Source organism: Phascolarctos cinereus, unplaced genomic scaffold (assembly GCF_003287225.1).
Source record: "Phascolarctos cinereus isolate Bilbo 61053 unplaced genomic scaffold, phaCin_HiC Scaffold_3;HRSCAF=262, whole genome shotgun sequence".
NCBI classification, from domain to species: domain Eukaryota; kingdom Metazoa; phylum Chordata; class Mammalia; order Diprotodontia; family Phascolarctidae; genus Phascolarctos; species Phascolarctos cinereus.
In genome coordinates this window covers 226,621,118-226,644,435 of record NW_027555736.1, presented here as the reverse complement: position 1 = coordinate 226,644,435, position 23,318 = coordinate 226,621,118, and the positions used below count along the sequence as shown (strand labels likewise).

At 39.0% G+C, this 23,318-nt stretch overlaps 1 protein-coding gene across 1 annotated transcript in view; it reads left to right on the top strand.

The window, feature by feature from the left end:
• The first annotated feature begins 286 nt into the window (after positions 1 to 286).
• Positions 287 to 23,318, top strand: part of BATF (basic leucine zipper ATF-like transcription factor) — a 47,688-nt gene continuing 24,656 nt past the window's right edge. Inside the window, exons 1-2 of the mRNA XM_020986256.2 lie at positions 287 to 629; positions 5,252 to 5,356. Of these exons, the coding sequence (XP_020841915.1) occupies positions 531 to 629; positions 5,252 to 5,356 (204 nt within the window). The 5' untranslated portion in view covers positions 287 to 530. The remainder of the gene's footprint in view (positions 630 to 5,251; positions 5,357 to 23,318) is intronic.

The window sequence follows — 23,318 nt, the reverse complement described above, 5'->3', positions numbered from 1 at the left end:
TATTTCCCTAGTGTCCATACCTCTTTCCCTATTTTGAGAGAAGACTCTTAGAACTGTTTGGTGACTTTCCCTCCTCATTTTTTTTTTCTTTTATCATTTTCAGTTGAAACCAGTTTCTCTGCCTTTTGAACTGTCTGAAGGTATCTGGGTTTTTTTTTCTTCTTCTCATTTTCAGATTATTTTAAAGGTCTTTTCCCCGATATGTTTTTTTTCTCTCTCTCGCCCATCAGTGTAACTTGTAGTTCACTTAAGTTTCCGCCCATGTGACTTCCAGCTTGAGCTCTCCATTATTATTTTTTTTACCAGAAACCACAAGTGAGAAAGCAAGCCCCAAAAAGTGAGCGACTATGTCACTGCTAGGTGCAGTGTCTCCAGGCCACAGAGAGAAGAGGACCTTGGGCTCCAGAGGTGCATGGTGGGCAAGAAAGAAGACTCCAAGGAAGGTGGTGGGCTGGTGACCTAGTGAGCGTTAGAGAAAGGCTACTTGGTGTCTAGAGAGCCAGAAGAACACGGGGCCTGAAGGGAAGCGGATGAAACTTGCCCAACCCCTGGAGACTTCAGCCATGCCCCATAGTTCTGACAGCAGCGACTCCAGCTTCAGCCGCTCACCCCCACCCAGCAATAAACAGGTAAAGTTTCTCTTCTCTTCCCCCATCACCCACCCTGACTCCCACCCTTAGGCCTTCTCTTCCTGGTAGAACCTCTCAGGCGGCTGTCTGGAAACCATTAGGCAGAGGGCTCGTGGTCAAGAACAGAGGATAAGCCAAGTAGCCTCATCTGAGTTCTTTGAACTTGGGATTGGGTTTCCCAGAGGCATTTGGCACAGAGACCATTGACTCATCTCTTTACCACTGTGTCCCTCTCCTTTCAACTCCCTCCTAACACCCTCATGGTCCCTGCCCCATAAAGCTTTCTAGGAAAGAAAGAGAATGAATGAAGAGATGGTGAATGAAAGTATTTTGGTCTAGTCAGAGGGAAAAGACCCTTTTATGCTGTGAAAAGTTTAGTCTTAATAGGGGGAGTTAAATGTAAGCTATGGCTACTAATGATGATTTTTTAAATAGCTATTATTTATATAGTGCCTGCTATGTGCCAGAGACTGTGCTAAGTCCTTTATAATCATCTCATTTGCTAATAATAGCAGCTTACATGAATATCATATTTGAGTCTCACAGAGTGCTTTTCTTATAATAATCCTATGAAGTAGGCAATATAAGCATTCTTTTCAGTTTTATTTTTTAGATCTGGTTGTATGATTTCATGCAGACTAGCAACTCTTTAGAGAGCTGCCAGGCGGCACTGAGAAACTGAATGCCTCACCTGGGGTGGCACATCGAATAAGTGTGAGACCAGGTCTTCCTGATTCCAAGGCCGGCTCTTGACTTGTTCCTTGCTTCGCTCAAGCATTATTATTAGCCCCATTTTGCAGAAGAGGAAATTGGGACTCAGAGCATTTAAGGGTCTTGATGACCCATGATTACAGGCCTAGAAAGTAGCAGTCAGGGCTAGGCCTTCTGACCCAATGTCCAGTGTGCTTTCCACCGTACTACCCTATTGTGGGCTGTTGAACTGAAGCTTACACTGGAACACATGTCAGATCATGAAACAGGGGTGATCCAAGAGGACATAAATTGGACACAAGCAAAAAAACCCAAAAAGCAACTAAAAACCCAAATAAAGTCCATTGAGCCGAGGGAAAGGCAATGGATGATGAGGGCTTCTGGTCTGCGGAGTTCTGAAGGAGCATTATGAGGAGGTGGCCTGCCATTGGTGGGGAGGAAGAGGCTGCTGGAATTCCCCTACCCCATTGGATAGGACTAGGTTGGGAGGTGTGGGAAAGGTGTGGGGGAGGATTCTAGAGAGTTTGAAGGGAGATGCTTCAGATGGCTCACCTCCAGTACTGGGAGATTGGCCAGAAGCTTCTGGTTTTCTGACAGGTCATACTTTAAGAACTGAAGCTCTCCTATCCTGAACCTGCCTGCTCACCATATCCCCTGACTGTTTGTCTGTAAAGGAGGATGGTGCTGGCCTAGTTAACCACCTGTAATACAATTATTTTTAATTCTTTTTTCTACTCTTATGATTTAAAAACATATTTTATTAGCATTGTGTTTGGGGAGGCGGTTGAGTGAACTTTCCATATTTTGTGTCTATCGGCATATGATAAAAATAACTTACATTTATGTGGTGATTTGAGGACTAGAAAACATTTTCTTCACTACTTTAGGAGATAGTAGCATAGCATATACTTATTTTGTGTATACATGCATGCTGAACCTGGAGCCAGCCAAAAATCCTGGCTTTGACATTGGCTGTGTAATTTAGGCAAGGAAGGTAACTGGCCTGAACCTCAGTTTCTTCATCTGTAAAATGGTCATACACTTGCAGTCCTTACCTCACCAGACTTGTGCAAGGAAAGTGCTTTGTAAACCTTAAAATTTAATATGTGTGAATTGTTATAATTATTATCATATTATAATTTTTAAAAAGCAGGTTCTTGGATATCTCAGGGACCTACCTGGAGATCTGTGTCTATATCCCTTTAGGCAGGGCTGTGCCTGTGCACCCCATCCACTGAGGAATGTGTGGGTTCTATTTTTAAATATCTTAGGAGTAGAGGTTTGGGGAGTTCTACTCTCGTTCTGGAAAACACAAAATAATGCCACATACCCTTTGAGAGTCATCATACCAGAGTGGAGATAGTCTCAGAGCTATGAAGACCTAGGTTTGAGTCTTTCCTCTGATACCTATTGGCTAGAAGACCCTAGGCAAATCAATTAACCTCAGGCGTCTCTCTAAGACTGGAGGTTGCAGAACAGATGCTGACTTGCAGTGGTAGAGGGAGTTTCCTTATCTGATAGTTCTCTGTACCAATGAAATCACAAGTCCAGTCCCTATCTCTGTACCGTTTAGAGAAAGGAAGCTTCTCTTCCTATCTGACCTGAATCCTCTTGCTTCACTTTTCTGAGAAGTATTTGGAAGGTCTCTACCTGAGAAATGGCCTATAAAAATTTCCCCCCCAATTTTCTGCTTTCCTTTTGATCTTGGCTACATTTGTTTTATTTGTACAAAATCTTTTAAATTTAATATAGTTTAAATTAAATTAATTTTAATTAAATAATTAAATTAATTAAAATTAAAATTAAAATAATTTAAACCTAACTTTGTTCTGTATATCTTGTTTATTCCTAAATCCACAGGCATCGAAATAGGCTGGTACTGTAATAATGAGATTGTTCTCTCCGCCTTTTACTCTGTAATAACAACGTTCCTTCTCATATCGTGTGTCCCTCTGTCTATAGGGTACAGCATAGAGTATGGGGTCCCACTACCATCTCTGGAAGGGGATGTATCCTAGTAGAAAAAGGATAGATAGAAGATCTGTCTTAATGGAAGGAGTCTAGTTAAAAGAATTGGGTTCCAATTCTGGCCCTATTGCTTATTGGCTCTGAGTGACCTGAGCTAGTTACTTTTCTTTGGACTTCAGGTTTCTCCGCTAGTAAAATATGGACTTCACAAAAGTCCTACACTGATGCTCCATTGCGGTGGTGGGGTAACCCTGCTTTGATCATTGATCTGCTTTATTTCTGACTGAGGCAGCCTGACAGTTCTCTGCTTCCAGAGACTCATTATATCGGTGGGGGACATAGTGCAAACATCCAATTTCTTCTCCCACTGCAACTCAGAACTAGCAATGTCAAGCTATCTGCTAGTCTCAGACTCTACAGTAGCAGGTAGACGTGCACCACCATCCCTGGCCTGCTTAACCCATTTTACAGATGAGGAAACTGAGTTCCAAAGAGTTTAAATGACTTGTATGAGACCATATTGTAGAGCTGAGATTCAAACCCGGATCTACCTCCAAATCTTATGCCCTGTTCTGGGCCATGTGACGTACATTATCTAGGAAAGATTAATTTATTCAGCCATTAGCACCCATAAATACAGTAACACTTCAGAATACAAAGCATGTTCATTTTGATGGGAGAGGTGGGGTAATGATGAAAGAGATTTGGAACCTGGGATTCTGCCCCTGGAGATCAGAAACAGAGCACACAAGCGGGAAGTCCTGAGTAAAATCGAAGGCATCAGGAACCGGGGGTGGGAAGACAAATATGGAAAAGCACAGCAAAAGGAAGGCCAGGGGCTTTCAGGGACAACCTTAGCAATTTTGCCCAGACCAGCCCAAAGGAGTGTGTCAAATCTTAGTGACTTATGCTAGGTAAATCGCAAATGAGAGAAACCACTTGATGATAATTCAAGACATTCCTCTATATATGTATGAGTATATGTGTGTGTGTGTGTGTGTGTGTGTGTGTGTGTGAAATCTTAGTTGACTTATTCTAGGTAAATCGCAAATGAGAGAAACCACTTGATAATAATTCAAGACATTCATATATATATATGTATGTATATACACACACACATACATACACATACATACACACATATTTTAATAGAAGACATTTCTACTTATACATGTTAGGGTTTGCAAAGGGCATTTTTAAAAATTATATTATCGAATTGGAAATTGAGAGGATGCCCATCAATTGGGGAATGGCTGAGCAAGCTGTGGTATATGAATGTAATGGAATACTATTGTTCTATAAGAAATGATGAACAGGCTGACTTCAGAAAAACCTGGGAAGACTTATATGGTCTGATGCTGAGTGAAGTGAGCAGAACCCAGAGGACTTTGTATACAATAGCAGCCACGTTATGCAATGACTAAGAATGTTAAACTGAACCCTTCTCAGCATTATGAGGATCTAAGACATCTCCAGAGGATTTGGGATGGAAAATGCTGTCCACATCCAAAGAAAGAAAGATGGAAGTCGAATCGCTCTCACCTGAAGTTGAATTTTGTTTCATCTTTCTGGTGGTTCCTCCTATTGGTTTTAATTTTTACTTACAACTTCACTAATGTGAAAATATGTTTAATGGGTATGTAAATGTAAAGCCTATGTCAGATTGTGCGCCGTCTTGGGGAGGGTGGGAGGGGGCAGAAAAAGGGAGAAAAAATTTTCAACTCAAAAGCATATGGAAAAAAAAAATTAAAAATAAATAAATAAATAAATAATGTTATCATATTAACCTAGCAGTGGGAATTCCATAGAAAGAGGGGCAGGATCCTCAGTCTAGGACTGGGAAAAGTACTAGGGATGCAGTAGGTGTTCATCAGATGAGTGAATGCAGAGAGGCCAAAGTAACCAGGAAGGAATGACCCATTGCTGCCTTCTCTATGTTTCAGGATTCCTCAGATGACGTGAGGAAAGTTCAGAGAAGGGAGAAAAACCGTATTGCAGCTCAGAAGAGTCGACAAAGGCAGACACAAAAAGCAGACACGTTACATTTGGTGAGTGCTTCTAGTGCCTATTTCCACCCCTTAAATCCCAGTGATTACTATCTTCTTTCCCTCCTAACCCTCCATGACTTCCTTCAAATCTCAGCTCAAGGATCGCCTTTTGCAAGAAGCCTTTCCTAGTCAGGAATATGCTAACATATGTTAACAACCATCTCATACACACGCACGCGCACGTGCACGCGCGCGCACACACACACACACACACACACACACACACACACACAGAGAAAGCCTACTTTACCCATTTTACAGATGAGGAAACTGATACCCATGACACATCTTAAACTAAAATTTAATTATTAATGTTTTTCTTAATTCCAAGCAATCACTAAACAATAAATTAAGCCCTGATTTGTAACATTTGTCAATTTCTGAGGTGTAAATAAATGCTCGCACTGAAAATGTAGTAACTGACCTTGGAGCCAATTCCTTCATATATCCCTGGGACCCGGTCTTCAACCTTAGCTCTTTCTTCTGAGGAATTTGTTATATATATATGTCATTTGTGAATAGTTGTTTGCCTGTTGTCTTCCCCAATTAAACTGTAAATTCCTGGAAAGCAGAAATTGTTTTTTGCCTTTCATTGTATCCTCAGTGCTTAGTGTAGTACATATTCAGCACATAGTAGGTGCTTAATGAATGCTTGTCAGCATTAATAAATGCTTCTCTCATAGAGGCAGTTTAAAAAAAATAGTCTAAACTGTCTCTATGAGAGTCATCAATCAGACAAGCATTTATCATATATATGTATATGTATGCATACATACATATGTACATGCTTATTCATGCATACATAGAAATACATACGTGTATTTATATATGTATATTTCTATATCTATCTCTATTGTCTGTTATATCTATATCTATCCCCATAAATATAGAGATAGAGATAGTTATCTACATTTGTATAGTTATCTACATCTATATAGAGATAGATTCCCCCCCCAATGGTATGAGGAAGGAGATAAAATAGATATCTGTTAATTTTTTTAAAAATAATTTAATTTTTAAAAATCTGTCTATAGATGCTAATCTATATAACTCTAGCTCTATGTTGCTCTATCTGTATGTATATCTATGTGTTATATTTTTATTGGAACCCTCTGGAAACACAATAGCCCGAAGGCATAAAATCAATCAATAGACCTTTTCTGATTCTCCCTGGTACCCCATTTTAGTGCACCAGCTCCCTCCCCGATCACTGTGCATGGTTTAGGCCCTCTCCTATTTTTATTTGATTTATGAACATATGCTTTCCCTTTAGGTAGCATATAAACTCCTTAAGGGATAGGGATTGCTTAACTCTTACTGTTGTATCCTTAGTGCCTAGCGTGGTGGTGCTGAAGCGTGGTAAGGACAGTCTGGAAAGGGATGGCACATACAAATGGGGGAGAGTGCAAAAATAAGGTTCATCTTTTAAAAGCAAGGCTGGATTAGCAAACCAGTACCTGCTTATAGGTGGCTCAGCTATAATGAATTTGACCTGCCATGAGGTAGAGGTAACAGAATGGAAGGACTGCCTTTACTATGGAGTCGAAAAGCATGAGATGCTATGGTGGGGATAGATCGATGGCTCAAATACACAGAGAGGAGATGTAGAGCCCCACACTCAGTAAATCATCTAGTTTAAGCTCAGAGTACTTCCTTGAACTAGGTCAAGTAGTTTTTATGCTTTCTGATGTTTCATGAGAGTGGGTCTTCAACTCCATACATTTGAAATCCGCTTTGGGGCAGTTTGCTCACCTGCAAAGCAGGACACCTGATGACATTTTCCAGGGCAATTGTCTGGACCTGACTTTTGAAAACTGTTACCACCTGCTTGGTTCTGCCATGTGTCATCATCCTCTTCATAGAACTCTTTCATTTTATTGTTTTGTTTATTCTTATCCTCTGGAAGAGACATAGTGGTATTACAGAGAGAGCATTGGTTTTGGAGTCCAATGAGTTTGAATCCTAGCAGAGAAGGAGAATAAAGATGAAGAGTAAATAAATTTTAGACAGACAGACAGATATTTACTACGGCTTATATTCCAGGCAAGTGCTAAGCACTGGACACACAGATGAAAGCAAACAGGACAATCCCTACCCTGAAGAAGCTTACCTTCTAATGAGGGGAGACCACATGTGAAGGAGTGCTAGAAAGGAGGTGGGGTGAGAAGGGTGCCCAGACTGGGGCATACTGAGGAAACTGTGGGTAGGGCTGAAGAGGAAGGAAGAAATGAATTGTGAATCTTTTGCATTTGCCCCATCCGTTTTGTGTCAGCAGACAGGCTTCTTTATTAAAATCTGTCTTAGAATCTTTTTGAAACAAATGTCATGCCCTAGTTATAAGCAAGTTCTCCCGAAGAATAACCCTTAGCATCCTTTCCTTTTCTTTCATTGCTTCTTACATGGTTGCCAGGTAGAACTGTATATAGACTGGAGTTAGAAAGACTTAAGTTCAAATCCAGCCGTAAGTCATTTAACCTCTGTCTGCCTCAGTTTCCTCAGTTGTAAAATGGGGATAATAATAGCACCTTCTTCTCAGAGTTGTCATGGAGATTAAATGAAATAAGATTTGTAAAGCATTTAGCATAGTCCTTGGCACTTAATAAATACTTATTACCTTCCCTTTTGTTTCTAGTTCTTTCCTACTACAAAAATGCTGCTGGAAATATTTTGGTGTGTGTATAAGCTTTCCTTTCCATCATTGACTTCCTTAGGTTATGCCTAGCTGTGAGTTCTCTAGACATGTATATTTAATCATTTTCTTGGCATAATATCAAAATTGCTTTCCAAGCATTCATAGATTCTTAGCTGGAATGAAATAATACTCACAACTAAGAGCTCACTAAGTCCAAAACACCTCATTTTATGGAGAAGGAAATTGAGACCCAGTGACATCAAAGTTAAGCCCAGGACCACATAGCTAGATAATGGTAAACTCAATTTTATGATTCCAAGTCTAGTGGCCTTTTGACAACCCCACAGTCTTTCTTCATGCTGTCCAAATTTGCTCTCTACTTATACCTGAATCCTAAGCATTTACTTATCATTTGGACTGACTCCAACATCTGCCTGACATCTGTCTGAGATTCAAACTAAATAGCTGCAAGTTCTCTAATTGAATCATCTTCTGTTTGCAGCAGTGCTGCTAATGCAAACTTTAGAGGGAGGTAGGGAATGTACCCAGGTGCCTGAGTCTAAAAAAAAAAATCTGTTGATTTTTAAAATCATAAATAGTTACTTTCCCAAATATATTTATCCATCTTTTGGACACTGTATAGTAAAATCAGGAACATATTCAAAGTTCTAGTTGTCTGATGCCCCTCCACCTGTTTTTTTTTTTAGGAGTTTCCCATGCCATTGGCTAGGTCTTGTCAACCATACCAGAGTTTGTTCTAAGAAAAGACAAATGAAATTACGTTGTGTCCACGTTTTTAATTTCTCCCAAGCTGGAGACATATATGCATTACATGGGAGTTATAGTCCAGAACTGAGCTCCCCCAAGGGAGCCAGTCCAGAACTGGCTTGACTTGGGGTTTGGGGTGCCCAGTTTATATACCTTTTCAACAGTGGCTGATATTACCTCATCATTGTTTTACCTTGAGACAGAGGAAATCCCTCTTCTATTAAACCACCCTCCAACCATACCAGCCACTCCCAGGGCTATCTAGGCAGAAGAATTTGTCTCCACCTAAGCCTGAGCAGAACACAATGGAGCTTCCATACCTTTGATTAAATCAGTTCAGGCTTTGGTTGGGGTTTGACCAGGATAAGACTCAATTCAAGTCTTACTATCAGTAAACTGAATTTTGGAAAAAAGGGGCTGGTGGGAAGCTCTGAATCTCCAAGATAATGATTAGTAAGAAAAGCCATTTTTCGCAGTCTTTAGTCTACTTGATAATAAAGGACATGTAATCTAACATTTAGATTCAGATGTTTTAAGGACATTAAATATTGCTTGTGCTCAAGTGAATTCCTTGCTTTTATCCTCTCTTCACTTACAAGTCTATCTGTGCCCTCTTCTTTCTGGTCTATTCTTATCCTCCACAAAATGGGAGGCAATATTGATGTAGTGAAAAGAACACCACATTTAGAATCATGGCTTTAATGCCTGGATCTGCTACTTGCTTTCATGACTTTTCTTATAACTTCTCTGGGCATTAGTTTCCTTATCTATAGAATGATGGTGTTCCCTGAGGTGACGACTAAGTCCCTTCCAGCGCAAATCTATGAAAACCTCGTAATTCAGAAAAATGTTTGGAAATAATATTATGTTGTGAAAGATACACATCAGGTGTAACTTTCCTCATCTGATATTTTGGTCATTTGGGAAGTTAGCTCATAAAGAAGCAACCTGAAGCAGCCATTTTTCCCCTAATAAGATGCAGGTTTGGAAGAGCAAGATTTTATTTTATGTTACTCTTATTTTATTTTATGTCATTAGCCAATAGAGACCTAAATACTTAAACCACTCTTCTGATGTATTTCCACTTTATTTTAGATACTGTCCATTTCATACCATAGCAGTTTTTAGTTCCCAGATGAAATGAAAACCCTTTTAGCAGAGCACAAGTTCAAGTTGAGCCAGTGGTGTGACGTAGTTACCAAAAAAGCAAGCGTAATCACAGGCTGCCCAAGACAAGCAGATGGTCTAGGGTGGTGACAATACTCCTGTGTTCTGCTCTTGTCAAACCACATGAGAAATATAATGTCAAGTACTAGATATGACATTTTAGAAAGGATATTACTACAGCATGTCCAGAGAAAGGTGAACAAAATGATAAAGGGCTTTGAGATCATGCTATATGAAGACTGGTGGAAGAAACTGCAGATGTGTAGTTTGAAAAAAAAGTAAATTAAAGTGGGGAGTGGGGAAATGTAGAGATCATAGCTCTTCTCAAATCCTTAAAGAGATGTCATATGGGAGGGGGTTAGATTTATTCTGGCTGCCCCCAAATGGCTGAACCAGGAACGTTGAAGAGAATAAGATTTAGGCCAAAAGGAAGGGGGAAACTTCCTGACAAATAGGAGCTGTCCAAAGGGCTTCCTTTTGAATGGGTGTCTTCTCACTAGAAGTTTTAAGGTGAAAACTAGATGGCCATAGGGGGTGTATTGTGGTGGGATTTCTGGATCAGGCATGGATCAGACTAACTGGCCTCTGGAATTTCTTCTAGCACTGAGGTTCTATTATTTAGTGGCTTTGGACAATTGTTGATAAGTAGAATGAACATTCCCAAATAGAAATTGTAATTTGTTAGTAAGTCTCTCTAGCTATTTATTCCTTGCCTTCAGTGGTTCATTTACCTGAAAATATCAAAATTGTTTTCATGTGAGAATGAAATTGTATATTGGTGCATCTCTTCTTGGCTCTAATTCAGAATTCTTTAAGAATAAAAATAAGCCCCTCCAAAACCCCAGACTTCCATAGCAAGAGGACAAAATAATGGTTAAAATAAGTTTCTGAAGCAAGATGAATATAATTGTTATTAAATTTGTTACATATAAAGTATAATTGCAACACAATTTAAAAATATGTCACATTTATTGGAGGGGCAGCTTGGTAGACCAGAGAGTATGGAGTCAGGAGACCCGACTTCAAATCATGGCTTTGACCCCCTACTATCGGTGTAACTAGAAGGAATTACTTAACCTCTCTAAGCCCCAGTCTTCCTATCTGTAGAATGGATAATAATGCTTTTGTTACTTACCTTAAAATGTTGATGTGAACATTATTTATAAAATTTATACTTAAAGCATGATATAAATATAAAACTTTTATTATTATCCTGACCCTCCAAAAGGGGCAATGCCCTTCCTCTGATTCAGACTGTGTCTCTAGGTAAAAGATCAGATGTCTAGTTTACTGGCTCTGATTTCTCTCCATTGGTTCCTACACAGCACATACAATCTTTTCAGAATGCCATTGATTTGCCAACATCTCATATGCCTCATCTCAGGCCAGCTTTGCTATCTACAGCACTTTGTTCAAATAACCTCTTGTTAACTTGACTTTGGTCAAGTAACTTCAGTGATCTCATTGGTAAAATGGGGCTAATCATAGGCACCTGTCTCACAGATGTGAGGCTTAAATGAGATAATGTGTGTGAAGTATCTAGCAGATTTAATAGCAGCAGTTCTTGAGGTCAGATTTGGGAGAATGGTTCAACTGTGAAAGAAATTCACTTAGACGTTCTCTGTAGCCATTGGAAGCTTTATTATGTGAAGCACATGGGCTTTATTTTATTAACAAGAAGCTAATGAAGGTGTTGATATTTGGGAGAACCAGACTTCTATAGAGGTTTCAGAATGATGATATAATTTTAGGGTTTGTTTTTTTTAATGGGGATTGAAGATTAGGGATAGGATAAGAATGAACAGAATGAGGAAGAAGGTTGCTTACAAGATAATGAGGAATTTTATGACACAGGATGAGGAAGATGGTTGACAGGATAAGGACAAGGGGACACAGGATAAGGAAGAAAAAAAACCCAATACTTTTGGTCTTACAAAATAAGAGGTTTTATGGTATTTCGAGATTAGGGGAAAAGGACTTTAGAACGTCCTCAAGTTACAGGATCTCAAGTTACGGAATGAGCCCCAGTCCTCCCTCAGGAGGGTCTTCACAAATACAGGAGGGTACTAGAAAAGCAACCCTTAATGTTCTTTTTAACTCTTAGGGCACCATATGCTATATCTACATCAGCAGTGACTTCTTTGGACCTCAGTGTCTCCCTGTATGAGGGGCACCTAGGCGGTGCAATGAATAGAGCACTGGGCTTGAAATCAGGAAGACTCATCTTCCTGAGTTCAAATCTGGCCTCAGACACTAGCTCTATGACCCTGGGCAAGTCACTTAAACCTTTTTGCCTCAGTTTCCTCATCTGTAAAATAAGCTGGAGAAGGAAATGGCAAACCACGCCAGTATCTTTGACAAGAAAACCCTAAATGGGTCGCAAAGAGTCAAACATGACTGAAAACAACTGAACAAGAAAAAAAATTCCTCCTCCACGTGAGGGGACTGATTTAATCACGTCTACCATCCCTGCCAGCTCTAAATTTAATTACTGTAATTATCAACCTCCTTTTCCCTTTGATAGGTAGTAACATAATCTCTCTGACTTCTAAGTAAAATCTCTCCCTTGCCCTTTATAATTCCTGCTTCAAATCTCATCCGTTTTCCTTAGCAGATAAGAGATGTTCTAAATTCCTTGTGAGCAGGGACTGTCTCTTGTTCACTTTTGTATCTCTTTCTTTGCTTCTTAATAATAACAACAACAACAACAACAAATGCATTAAGTACCAAGTGTGTAAAGCATTGTGTTAGGTGCTGAGGACAATGCAAAGTTTGGATAAGAGAAACCAATGATTTTGTTTTGTTGAGTTGTTTCAGTTGTATCTGATTCTTATGACCACATTTGGGACCCCAAAGATACCAAAGATATATTATATAAGTTGCTTGATTGATAAAACATCAATCCCCTGCCCTCAGAGAGCTTACTGCCTAGTAAGGGGACAAAACACATTTCAGATAAGTAAATTACAGAGTATCATGTGTTAGGACAGCTGGGTGGCACAGTGGACAGATAGAATGCTGGCTCTGGAGTCAAGAAGACTCCTCCTTCTGAGTTCAAATCTGGCCTCAGACACTAGCTGTGGAACCCTGGGCAAGTCACTTCAACCTGTTTGCCTCAGTTTCCTCATCTGTAAAATAAGCTGGAGAAGGAAACGGCAAACCACGTCAGTACTTTTGCCAAGAAAACCCCAAATGGGGTCATGAAGAGTCAGCTATGACTGAAACGACTGAGCAACAACAATAATTATGTGATAACAAAGAATGGAATCAAAGAGGAAGGTCATTGTTGACTATTTGGATTCCTCCTTCATCCACGTTTTCTATTTTATTTTATTTTTAATTTATGAAATAAAAGAAATTTTGCATAACATAGTAGAATTTTTTAAAAAGATGATTACACATAAAATCTGTTATATACAACTTGCTATTCCTTTTAAATATATAATAAAGTTATCATGTAACTTTTTTCTTTTTTTCTTCCATCCCCCCACTCCCACTCCCTAGAGATAGCTACCATTAGACACAAGTGTGTGTGTATGTACATAGACACAGATATATGTAAAATCATTCTATGTATACTTCTGTTTATCAGTTCTTCTGGATGCAGGTAACATCTTCCTTCATAGGTCCTCTGTAGTTAATTTTGGTATTTATATTAGTCAAAATTACTTAGTCACTCAAAGTTTTTCTTAAAATAATATTGCTGTTACTGTGTAGAACATTCTCTTTGTTCTTGCTTATGTCACTCTTCATTATTTCAGGCAAGTCTATCCATGTTTTTCTGAAATCAAGAAGCTCTTTTCTTGTAGCATAACAGTATTCCATCACGATCACATACCACAACTTGTTCAGCCATTCCCCAGTTGATGGGCATCCCTGCAATTTCCAGTTCTTTGCCATCACAAATAGCTGCTATAAACATTTTAGAACATATAGGTTCTTTTCCTCATTCCCTAATCATCTCTGGAAATAGACCTAGTAGTGGTATTGCTGGGCTAAATAAATGTTGACTGAATGGTTTACAGTCATCTTCAATTTTCATTAGCTGTTACATGTTAATCATTCACTTTTTTCATTAATTCATGATACCTGTTCCAGCCAGGGAACTTTCACATAATCAATGTCCTTGACATTTAGATCTTTCTTTGCCTTTTCAAAATTGCTTGACTTTACAAATAGTGCTTTGGAAATCATCCTCTTGTCCTGCAATGTGGCCAGGCTACTTTGTCAACAGATAACTGTGGTTTCAGAAGCAACTGATTCAATGAGGATGGTTTCAGATATGTAGAATAACTGTTTCCCTGTCCTAGCCACCAAGTTATTTGTTTTCTAAACCTAAATCCTTGGTGGTATAACAGCTTCTCCTCAGTTTCAATTGTTGTCACAAGTAACAAATCTGTTGTCTTTCATTGCACCAATGTAATCTCAATATTTTCAGACTATTAAGTGGATTTCTCTGGGGAAAGTTTGTCTATAGCGGCTCCTTCATCATTATCAATAGTTAGTCCTTATGTGACTTCCTAAAAATTCATCCCTGCTATTTTCAAATCACAATAGTGAAGTCGTATTTTTCTTCTATTATGCTATCTATATTATCCAAAACAAAACAGTGCAAATGTCAAGTGTCACAGAGAAATTGGGTTAGGTGATTTCCATCCCCATCTCCATGGTGCTCCTAAGCATTGAACAGTCACATCTTAATGATCTATCAGTTTAACACCTTTCTTTTGTTATCTGTTTTTAATTTATTTTAGCCTTACTCATTTGAAAAACGTCAACAAATGTGAATATTTTCTTATACAAAGGAGAATAGAGAAAGAGGATTGTATACGATACCATGAATCTCTCTTAGCTATACCTCACTTTAAAAAAAAAAAGAAATATTAAATTTAACTCTGTAGTTCCCAAACTACCTTGATTGAGTGTATTTCTTTCTGAATTTTCTTCTGCTCTCTTCTGTGTATTTTTAAAATGTTTGATTGAAGTTCTTTTTTTTTTTTGTATCATTACATCTCCCATCTCCCTGCGCCACCCCCACCTCCATAAACAAATAAAAACCCTTTCTTGAAAGAAGTAAAATCAAGCAAAACAAATCAATACGTTGGCCGCGTCTGAAAAGGTATGTCTTATTCTGCACTCTAGTCCATCTCTGCCAAGAGATGGAAAGCATGATTTATCACCAGTCTCCTGAAGTCATAATTGATTGCACTGATAGTAGTTAAGTCTTTCAAAGTTGTTTTCCTTGACAGTGTTGTGATCATTATATAGTTTTCCTGGTTCTGTTCACTTCACTTCAGTCTCCTTCAGTTCGTATAAATCTTCTCATGCTTCTCTGAATGTGACCATTTTCCAGCATCTTGTAGTATAATATTATTCCATTACCTTCGTATAGCTGTTTTCCCTGGCCCTGGCAGGCTGGATTCTCAGAGCTGGACTGCTACTCTCTCATGCTCCAGGTTCTAGGGGCAACTCAGGGAGATTGGGGATGGTTTCTAGCACTATAGCTCATGAGCCCGCAAAAGCATACTTCCCCCTGTGGTTATCAACTGATATACTTAGTCAGCCTGATAATCAGCTTTTTAGAAATGGTTACTTACTGTGGTGATAAAATCGATACAAAACTCTTCCTCCCCACCATAGCCCCCAAACAAGTCTGATGCACTCTCCCATCAGTGTGGCAAAGGGGTCACTCACAACTACTAGAAGCCCTCTAGTTCAAGTCCTCAGCACATTCCCTTTAGTTATATGGTAGCTTTTCTTCTGGAACCTTTGTAGAGCCTTGAATATGCCTTTCCTCGTTGCATCCACTTGGTCGTGGCATCCAATAGCCATATCGCCTTCTGCCATAGTTACTCCAGAGACACTGTTAGGATGCTAGTGAAAAGTCCAAATTCTCTGTCCTCCAAAGTCCACAAGGTTCCTCCAGCCAATGGAGTGGGCAAAGGAGGAGAACAAGACATAGTATTCCCAGGATGACTGCATCAGTTAACAGCTCCACCAACAATGCATTAGCTTGCCTGGTCTCTGACCATTGTCATTTTCCCTTTCTGTCATCTTTGTCAATCTGAAGGGTATGAGATAGAATCTTAAGAGTTTGCTTTAATTTGCATTTCTCCTATTATTAGTGATTCAGAGCATTTTTTCATATGGTTATAATAGCTTGCATTTCTCCTTTTGAGAATGCCTATTCATATGATTTGACTGTTTATCTGTTAGGAGAATGGCTGTTCTTACGTGTTTGTGTTGATTCACTGTACGTTGGCTATCAGGCTTTTATCTGAGAAATTTTTTGTAAAGATTTTTCCCAGGTTAACTATTTCCCTTCTCAATCTAACTGATTGATTTATTTGTATAAACACTTTTAAATTTTGTCATAAAATTGTCCATTTTTATCACTTATGCTCTCTATCCTTTGCTTGGTCATCAACTCTTCCCCTCCTCATGGCTGTGAAAGATGTCTCCTTTCCTGCTCCTCTAATTTGTAAAAGGCGTGACCTTTTTGGACCTATATCATGAATCCGTTTGGACTTATTATAATATATGATATGAGATGTTGTTCTAAACTTGATTTCTACTAGCCTGCTTTCTAATGCTCCCAGTAGTTCTTGTTGAATGGTGATTTCTTACTCTTGTACTTGCAGACTTTGGATTTGCTAAACACTGTGCTATTATGTTCAACGGCTTCTTGGTTTTGTGTAGAAATTTGTTCAATTTTTCTATTTTTTAACCTAAATAATTTTGATGATTACTGCTTTCCAGTATAGTTAGATATTTGATATTTCTAGGTCCCTTTCTTCTCACTTTTTCTATTTTTTTTTCCTCTTCTTATTCTGACCTTTCATTCTTCTGGATGATTTTGGTTATTGTTTTTTCTCATTTATTCAAGAAGCCTTTTGGTGTGGCACTTAATCTATGAATTAACTTAGATAGTATTGTCATTTTTATTATATTAATCAGACTTCTTTCATAAATTTTTGGTTGTTATTGTTACATGATACTTAAGTGAACGTCTACAGGGACCATTATAGTCTACTTAATGCTGGTAGGAAGAACCAAAACTGAACCAACTATTTTTGTCTTGGTTAAGTTGGACCTCAGATATGCCAACTTTATCAATATCAAAAGAGGCAATCTGGCAGAGTGGAGAGAGAGCCAGCCTTGGAAACAGCACTGCCTGTTTTCAAGTCTCACCTCTGACTATAGGATCTTGGGCAAATCATTTAAATTCTCAGTGCTGCAGGCAACTCTCTGAGACTAATAATGGTTAGGGATGGATTCCTATCTGTATCCATGAAAGGAAGTTTCCACACCTGGACTTCCCTAAACTGATGAAATAACAGGTATATCCCTCCCCCACCAAAAGCCATAATATAATGTATGGATTCTTATTTATACAGAACCATAACTAGAATTTCTGGTGCCTCGTTGATGTTATTCAGTCATGTCCAACTCTTCACGACTGCATTTGGGGACGTCAGGCCCAGCATTCTACTCACTGTACCACCTACCTGCTCCTTAATTTCCATCCCAATCCAAGAAACTTCTTATTGTTCAGTTGCCAGACTCTTCATGATCTCATTTGGGGTTTTCTTGGCAAAGATACTGCAGAGGTTTGCCATTTCTTTCTCTGGTTCATTTTACAGATGAGGAAACTGAGGCAAACAGAATTAAGTGACTTGTCCAGGATCACACAACTAGTAAGCGTCTGAGGTTAGATTTGAACTCAGGTCTTCTTGCCTGCAGTCTCAGTGCCGTATCCATTGAGCCACCTAGCTGCCTCTGGTGCTCAGACCAAGACATGTAACACATTTCTAGGATAAGGAGAAGGAAAAGAACTCTCAATTTCAGCATTTGGGTGAGGATACCTCATGGACAGAGTTTGGACCTCAAGACACAAGACTCAGTAAGAGGAGAGAATCCAGGAAACAATGAGGTTGCTTCTGGTAAACCGACGTTTAGGGGGATAGAGCAGGGCCAGGCTGGGTGGGAAAGAGTCCAACTGGGGACTCTGCAGCCTGCAAAAAAGGGTAAGAGAGCTTGCCGTCGATGGTTGTTTCCTGCTCATGCAGTAGACCCCAGTTACACTATTTTAATTGTTCTTGCTAACTTGTGATAAGATCGAGTATTTCTACCTACTGTAGTAAAAGTCTTCCTCTACATTTAGGCATGAAATGGGATGCAATGTAAGATTTAAAATAAGACTCCATGGTGGAAGAAATTTGAATGGCAAAGATCTTACTTTCCTAGGGTACTCCACAATAATCCTAATGATGCCATCATGCTTGGACTATTTTTTTCCAGGGACTTCGCCTGGTTAAACACTTTTGTTTTAAGTTTTTCAAAAAAAAGTAAACAGTGTGAAATGGAAATTAATGGTTTTATAATGAATCCTCTTTTCATGTTGTGCTGTATACATGAAAATATTCTTTTTTAAAAAAATGTTTTTGTATTTAAGTTCAAAATGAATAAAAATTTTGCAACATCATTTTTGTTTTAAATATATTTTCCTATCTTATCAGTTTGGTTTCTTTTATATCTTGGACTCTTAGTTTAAACTCTTTACTGTACAATCTATTTTTAATTGAAACAGGAATTAAGAAGAATCTAGAACTATCTTCACCATTTATTTATCCTTAGGTTACCCACAGTATGGAGTTAGTTCTAGCTTCATTGGATGGGTCCCTAAAAGAATAGCAGAACTAGGGAAGGGAAGTGACTTAGTGCTCTACTTAGGTAGGGGTAGAACCAGCATGAGAACCCACTTCCCCTAAGTTTCAGCCTGTCACCTCTCTCTTGCAGTTGTGTTTCTATTCTTTGAATAGAGAACATTCGGATAATAATAGCTGGTATTTATACATAGCATCTTAAGGTTTGCAAAGTTACGTATTTAACCCTGCTCTGAGGTTTGCAAAGTTACATGTATCACCCTGTAAGCCCAAGACATACCAATATCAGAACTCTCCACGAACCCATCCCCATCACCTACACATACAGCTTCTCAGACTCTCTCTCTCTCTCTCTCTCTCTCTCTCTCTCTCTCTCTCTCTCTCTCTCTCTCTCTCTCTCTCTCTCTCTCTCTCTCTCTCCATTGTTCTACCTTCTGGGATTGCAGTGCGTTTGCAAGGAAGGGCCACATTGACTGGACAGCACTAAATGTTTTGGAAAGGAACTCTGAGAGGCTCTGAGTGTAGGTGATTGTGACTGGTTCACAGAACACACCGGGTTTGCTGTGTCTCACAATGCAGAGGTACACATAATCTTTCTCATATGATCCTCATAGCAACCCTGTGACATACGTGCTATATTATTCTCCCCATTTTCCAGATGGGTAAATGAAGACTGAGAAACATTGAGTGACTTACCTAGAATCATATAGTCAGTAAGTTGACTAATCATGACAGGCAACATTTGTGCCTGGGTTTTTTTTTTTTTACTTTAAATCAAGCTTACTGTCTAATATGGTACTATCTCATGAGACTTTGAATGGTTCTTCTTGTTATTTCTTTAGGTTTTTCCTACATCAATTGTATATGACCTGGGAGGGACTCCAGCTTAAAATTTACACAATTGCCTGCATGTGTGTGTGCTCGCACGTGTGTGTGTGTGTGTGTGTGTGTGTGCACACACACACACACACACACACACACAAACATGCACACTCTTTTCAGTAGTTACATCTCATGCCAGCCACCTAGAATTGCATGATGTTTATCATAAGAGAATGGGCAAAGGAAGTGTGAGTGACTGATACTACAAAACAAACAAAGAGTCCTACAAATGAATGCCCTGCTGATGGCCGGTCAAGATCAACATCTGTGGAGAGTAGATCTCATCTCAGTATAAAACCTGTTCAGATAATGTTAATCTATAATCACAGCCCAACTTCTGCTCCATTAAGGAGGTATTTTTATAAAGCTACCTTCAGTTATAACTAATTGAGAGTGGTTTTATATTGTGTCCCATGGGTTTTACCACAGCTTCACAGATAAATTTCCTTTTTTGCTGTCGTTCAATCATTTCAGTTGTGTCCAATTCTTCACGACTTCCTTTTGGAGTTTCCTTGGCAAAGATACTGAAGTGGTTTTTGCCATTTTTTTTGCATTTTACATATGAGGGAACTGAGGCAAGCAGGGTTAAGTGACTTACCCAGCATCACACAGCTAGTATTTGAGGCAGGATTTGAACTCAGGTCTTCCTGACTCCAGGCTCAATGCTCTATCCATTGTGTCACCTAGCAAATTTCCTTAGGCCCTGAAGTATTTCACCTGGCTGCCCTTAGTGTGGTGGCTAACCTTTCCCCATTCTAGAAAATGGGAACATAAAGTAATGAACATGAGAAAAGGACCTTTGAGATGAACTATTCCAACCTTTTCATTTTTATTTATTTATTTATTTTTATTTATGGGTTTTTTTTTCCAACCTTTTCATTTTAACAAACAGTTTAAAGTGAATTCTATTTGCCAAACATTATGGGAACAGCTGGAGATACAAAGAAAAACAAAACAAAAAGTAAACCCCACCAAACAACCAGAGTCTCTGCCCTCAAGGAGATTCCTGTCTAATGTGGAAGACAACATGCAGACAACTAGGTACAAACAAAATTATACAGAATGAAATGGAGATAATCACATCAGGAAGGCATTAAAGGGGATTGGGAAAGGCTTCTTGTAGGAGGTAGGATTTTAGCTGGCACTTGAAGGAAGACAGGGAAGTCAGGGATGTGAAATGACTTGTTCAATGTCACAGAGCTAGCCAGAGTATCCCTGTCTGAAAATTGTAGTGATTTTAAGTGCTAGTTTGTAAAGAAGAAACATCTGGGTGAGAGATTACAGTTATCCCTTCCATATCGTGGGGGGCACAGCATCCTCCTTTCTAACCTCCCCCTCCCCCGCCCCAGCAATCTGGAAAATCAACATAAAATACTTCAGCTCTCTCTTCATACCAGAGAAGAAGTCTGAATTTTTTCTTTTTTCTTTTATGGGGTGTTTACAGTACCCTGTTATAAAATTTGGGTTAAGTATTTGGTTATGGACTCCGTGTGGTCTTATGGCCCTCGTGTGTTGTTTGTGGCTTCCGCAAAACTCGCCCCAAATTCCCATTTAATTTCTTATGCCAACTGGCTATCTATCAAAACCACACTGTGGAAAGCGGCAATGTGGAAGACATAACTGTAGTTGAAGCTACTGAATAAGTGTGACAGTAAAGTTGGTGCACAGGAGAGAGTCAAGGCAAAATGCTGAGTGAGTAGGGGAGAGCTTCTTAGTGAGTCTGGGGGTCAGTGTGGTCAGGGGGAACTTGAAGTTATATTAATAATACTTTAAATTGACATAAAGCTTTACTATCTATAACACACTTGGACCTACTTTTCTTGCGCCAGCTAGCAAGAGTTTTCTATTTCCTCAGTGTCATTGTGCTCTTATAGTACTTTATTCTACTACCTGCCCAGGCTTTCTTCAAATCCAAATTAAAATCCCACCTTCTGTAGGAAGCCTTTCTCAGTCCCTGCTAATTCCAGTCTCTTCCCTTGCAACTATTTCCCATTTATCCTGTATGTAGCTTGTATATATATGTTTGCTTATTGTCTCCCCCATTAGATTGTAAGCTCCTTGAGGGGAGGGACTGTCTTTTGCCTCTTTATGTCTCCCAGGTGCTTGGCAGGTGATAGGCACTTAATAAAAGTTTTTCCATTCCATTCCATTTTTCTCTGTTTCTCGTGGATAGCTTTGACTGCTGAAGCTTCGTGGTAAGCAGTCAGAGGCTGTGACGTTGTTGTGTTATTATAGGTATCTGAGTATCCTCCGTAGTTAAGCCCTGGATTGCTTCAGACCCAGGACATAGAGTACACATCTACACCAAGGTGGTGATATGTTTTTGTTGTTCTTGTTTCTAAATTTTTTTTATTAATTTTTAAAATTTTAGACTTAAACACTAAAACGTAAATATACCATAAGAAAAGAAAAAGAAACATTAAGTAAAAAACTTAAATATTAAAACTTAAATACCAAATAAGAACAGAAAAAAAGCATTGCCATGTGCACAGCAGAACGTAAGAGGGAATTCAGAATACACAGCAACAAATTTCCACTTCAAGAAAGCCTGTATAATAAATACTATGCATTGTGTTGAGAGCTGTCCATCTTTTCTTTGCTCCCTTGTGAGTTTTCTTTTGTTCTTTGCTGTTACACTTGTGTTTGTTTGTTTTTTAATTCAATCGACAATCACATACCTGATTCTCCAAAACTGAACTTAGGCCCCTAGTAGTGGGAGTTTTATGCATCGCCTTGTCCTGGAAAGAGAGTCTCTGGTTTTTGGCCAACATAAATAAAGAATTAGCTTACCTTGTATCTTTATTTTATTTTTTCACAAAATTAGGAAGGATCTTTTTTTTCCTTTTTTTTCTAAATTAGGAAGCATCTTGAGATATATAACAATCATATACAATGTCCCAAAAGTCTTAGTGCATAGCTAAATGATTAAAGTTTAATTTTAAGCTGTTAAATCTTAAAACTGCATTAAGAGTTTAGGGACATTCTGCATATGAATATCTATATTCTTCTTCCTGATTGTCTATAAAACGGTTCTCTACTCATGGGGCAGCTAGGGGGCTATAGGGGATGGAGCATTAGGCTTAGAGTAAGGAAGATCTGAGTTCAGATCCAGTACTACCTTCGAGGCCCCAGGCAAATTACTTAACCCCTGTTTGCCTTAGTTCCTCCTCTATAAATTAGGAACACATTGGAGAAGGAAATGGCAAACTACTCCAGTATCTCTGCTAAGAAAACCCCATGGGGTCACATACAGTCAGGCACAACTGAACAACTAATGACCTGGATTCACACAGAATTCAGTAAACCCTTATTATTTTAGAATGACTGTAGGGGAAAGAGGGCATAAATTAATGTAAAATCTGGATTAGAAACTCTTTTTGGATGTCTTTTTTTATTTCTAGGCAATTGGGGTTAAATGACTTGCCCAGGGTCACACAGCTAGTAAGTGTCAAGTGTCTGGTCTGAGGCTGGATTTGAACTGAGGTCCTCCTGACTTCAGGGCCAGTGCTCTATCCACTGTGCCACCTAGCTGCCCCCAGAAACCATTTTTAAAGATGGTTTCATTGCTTTCTAGTCACTGAGCTGAAACCTAGATTCTTGCCCACCCCTCCCCGCTTCTGGCTTACCTAGCTAGATGACTTGGAGCTTTATAAGACTTCTCTGGTCCTCAGTTACCCTATTATAAAATTAAGGAATCAGACTAGTGATTCAATTCAACAAGCATTTATTTAGTGCCTGCAGTATGCAAGGCACTATACTAATCCCTGGGGATACAGAGGGGAAAAAAGAACCAGATAAGCCCTACCCCCAAGGACTTAGATTCTACTCAGTTATTCTCTGAGGTCCC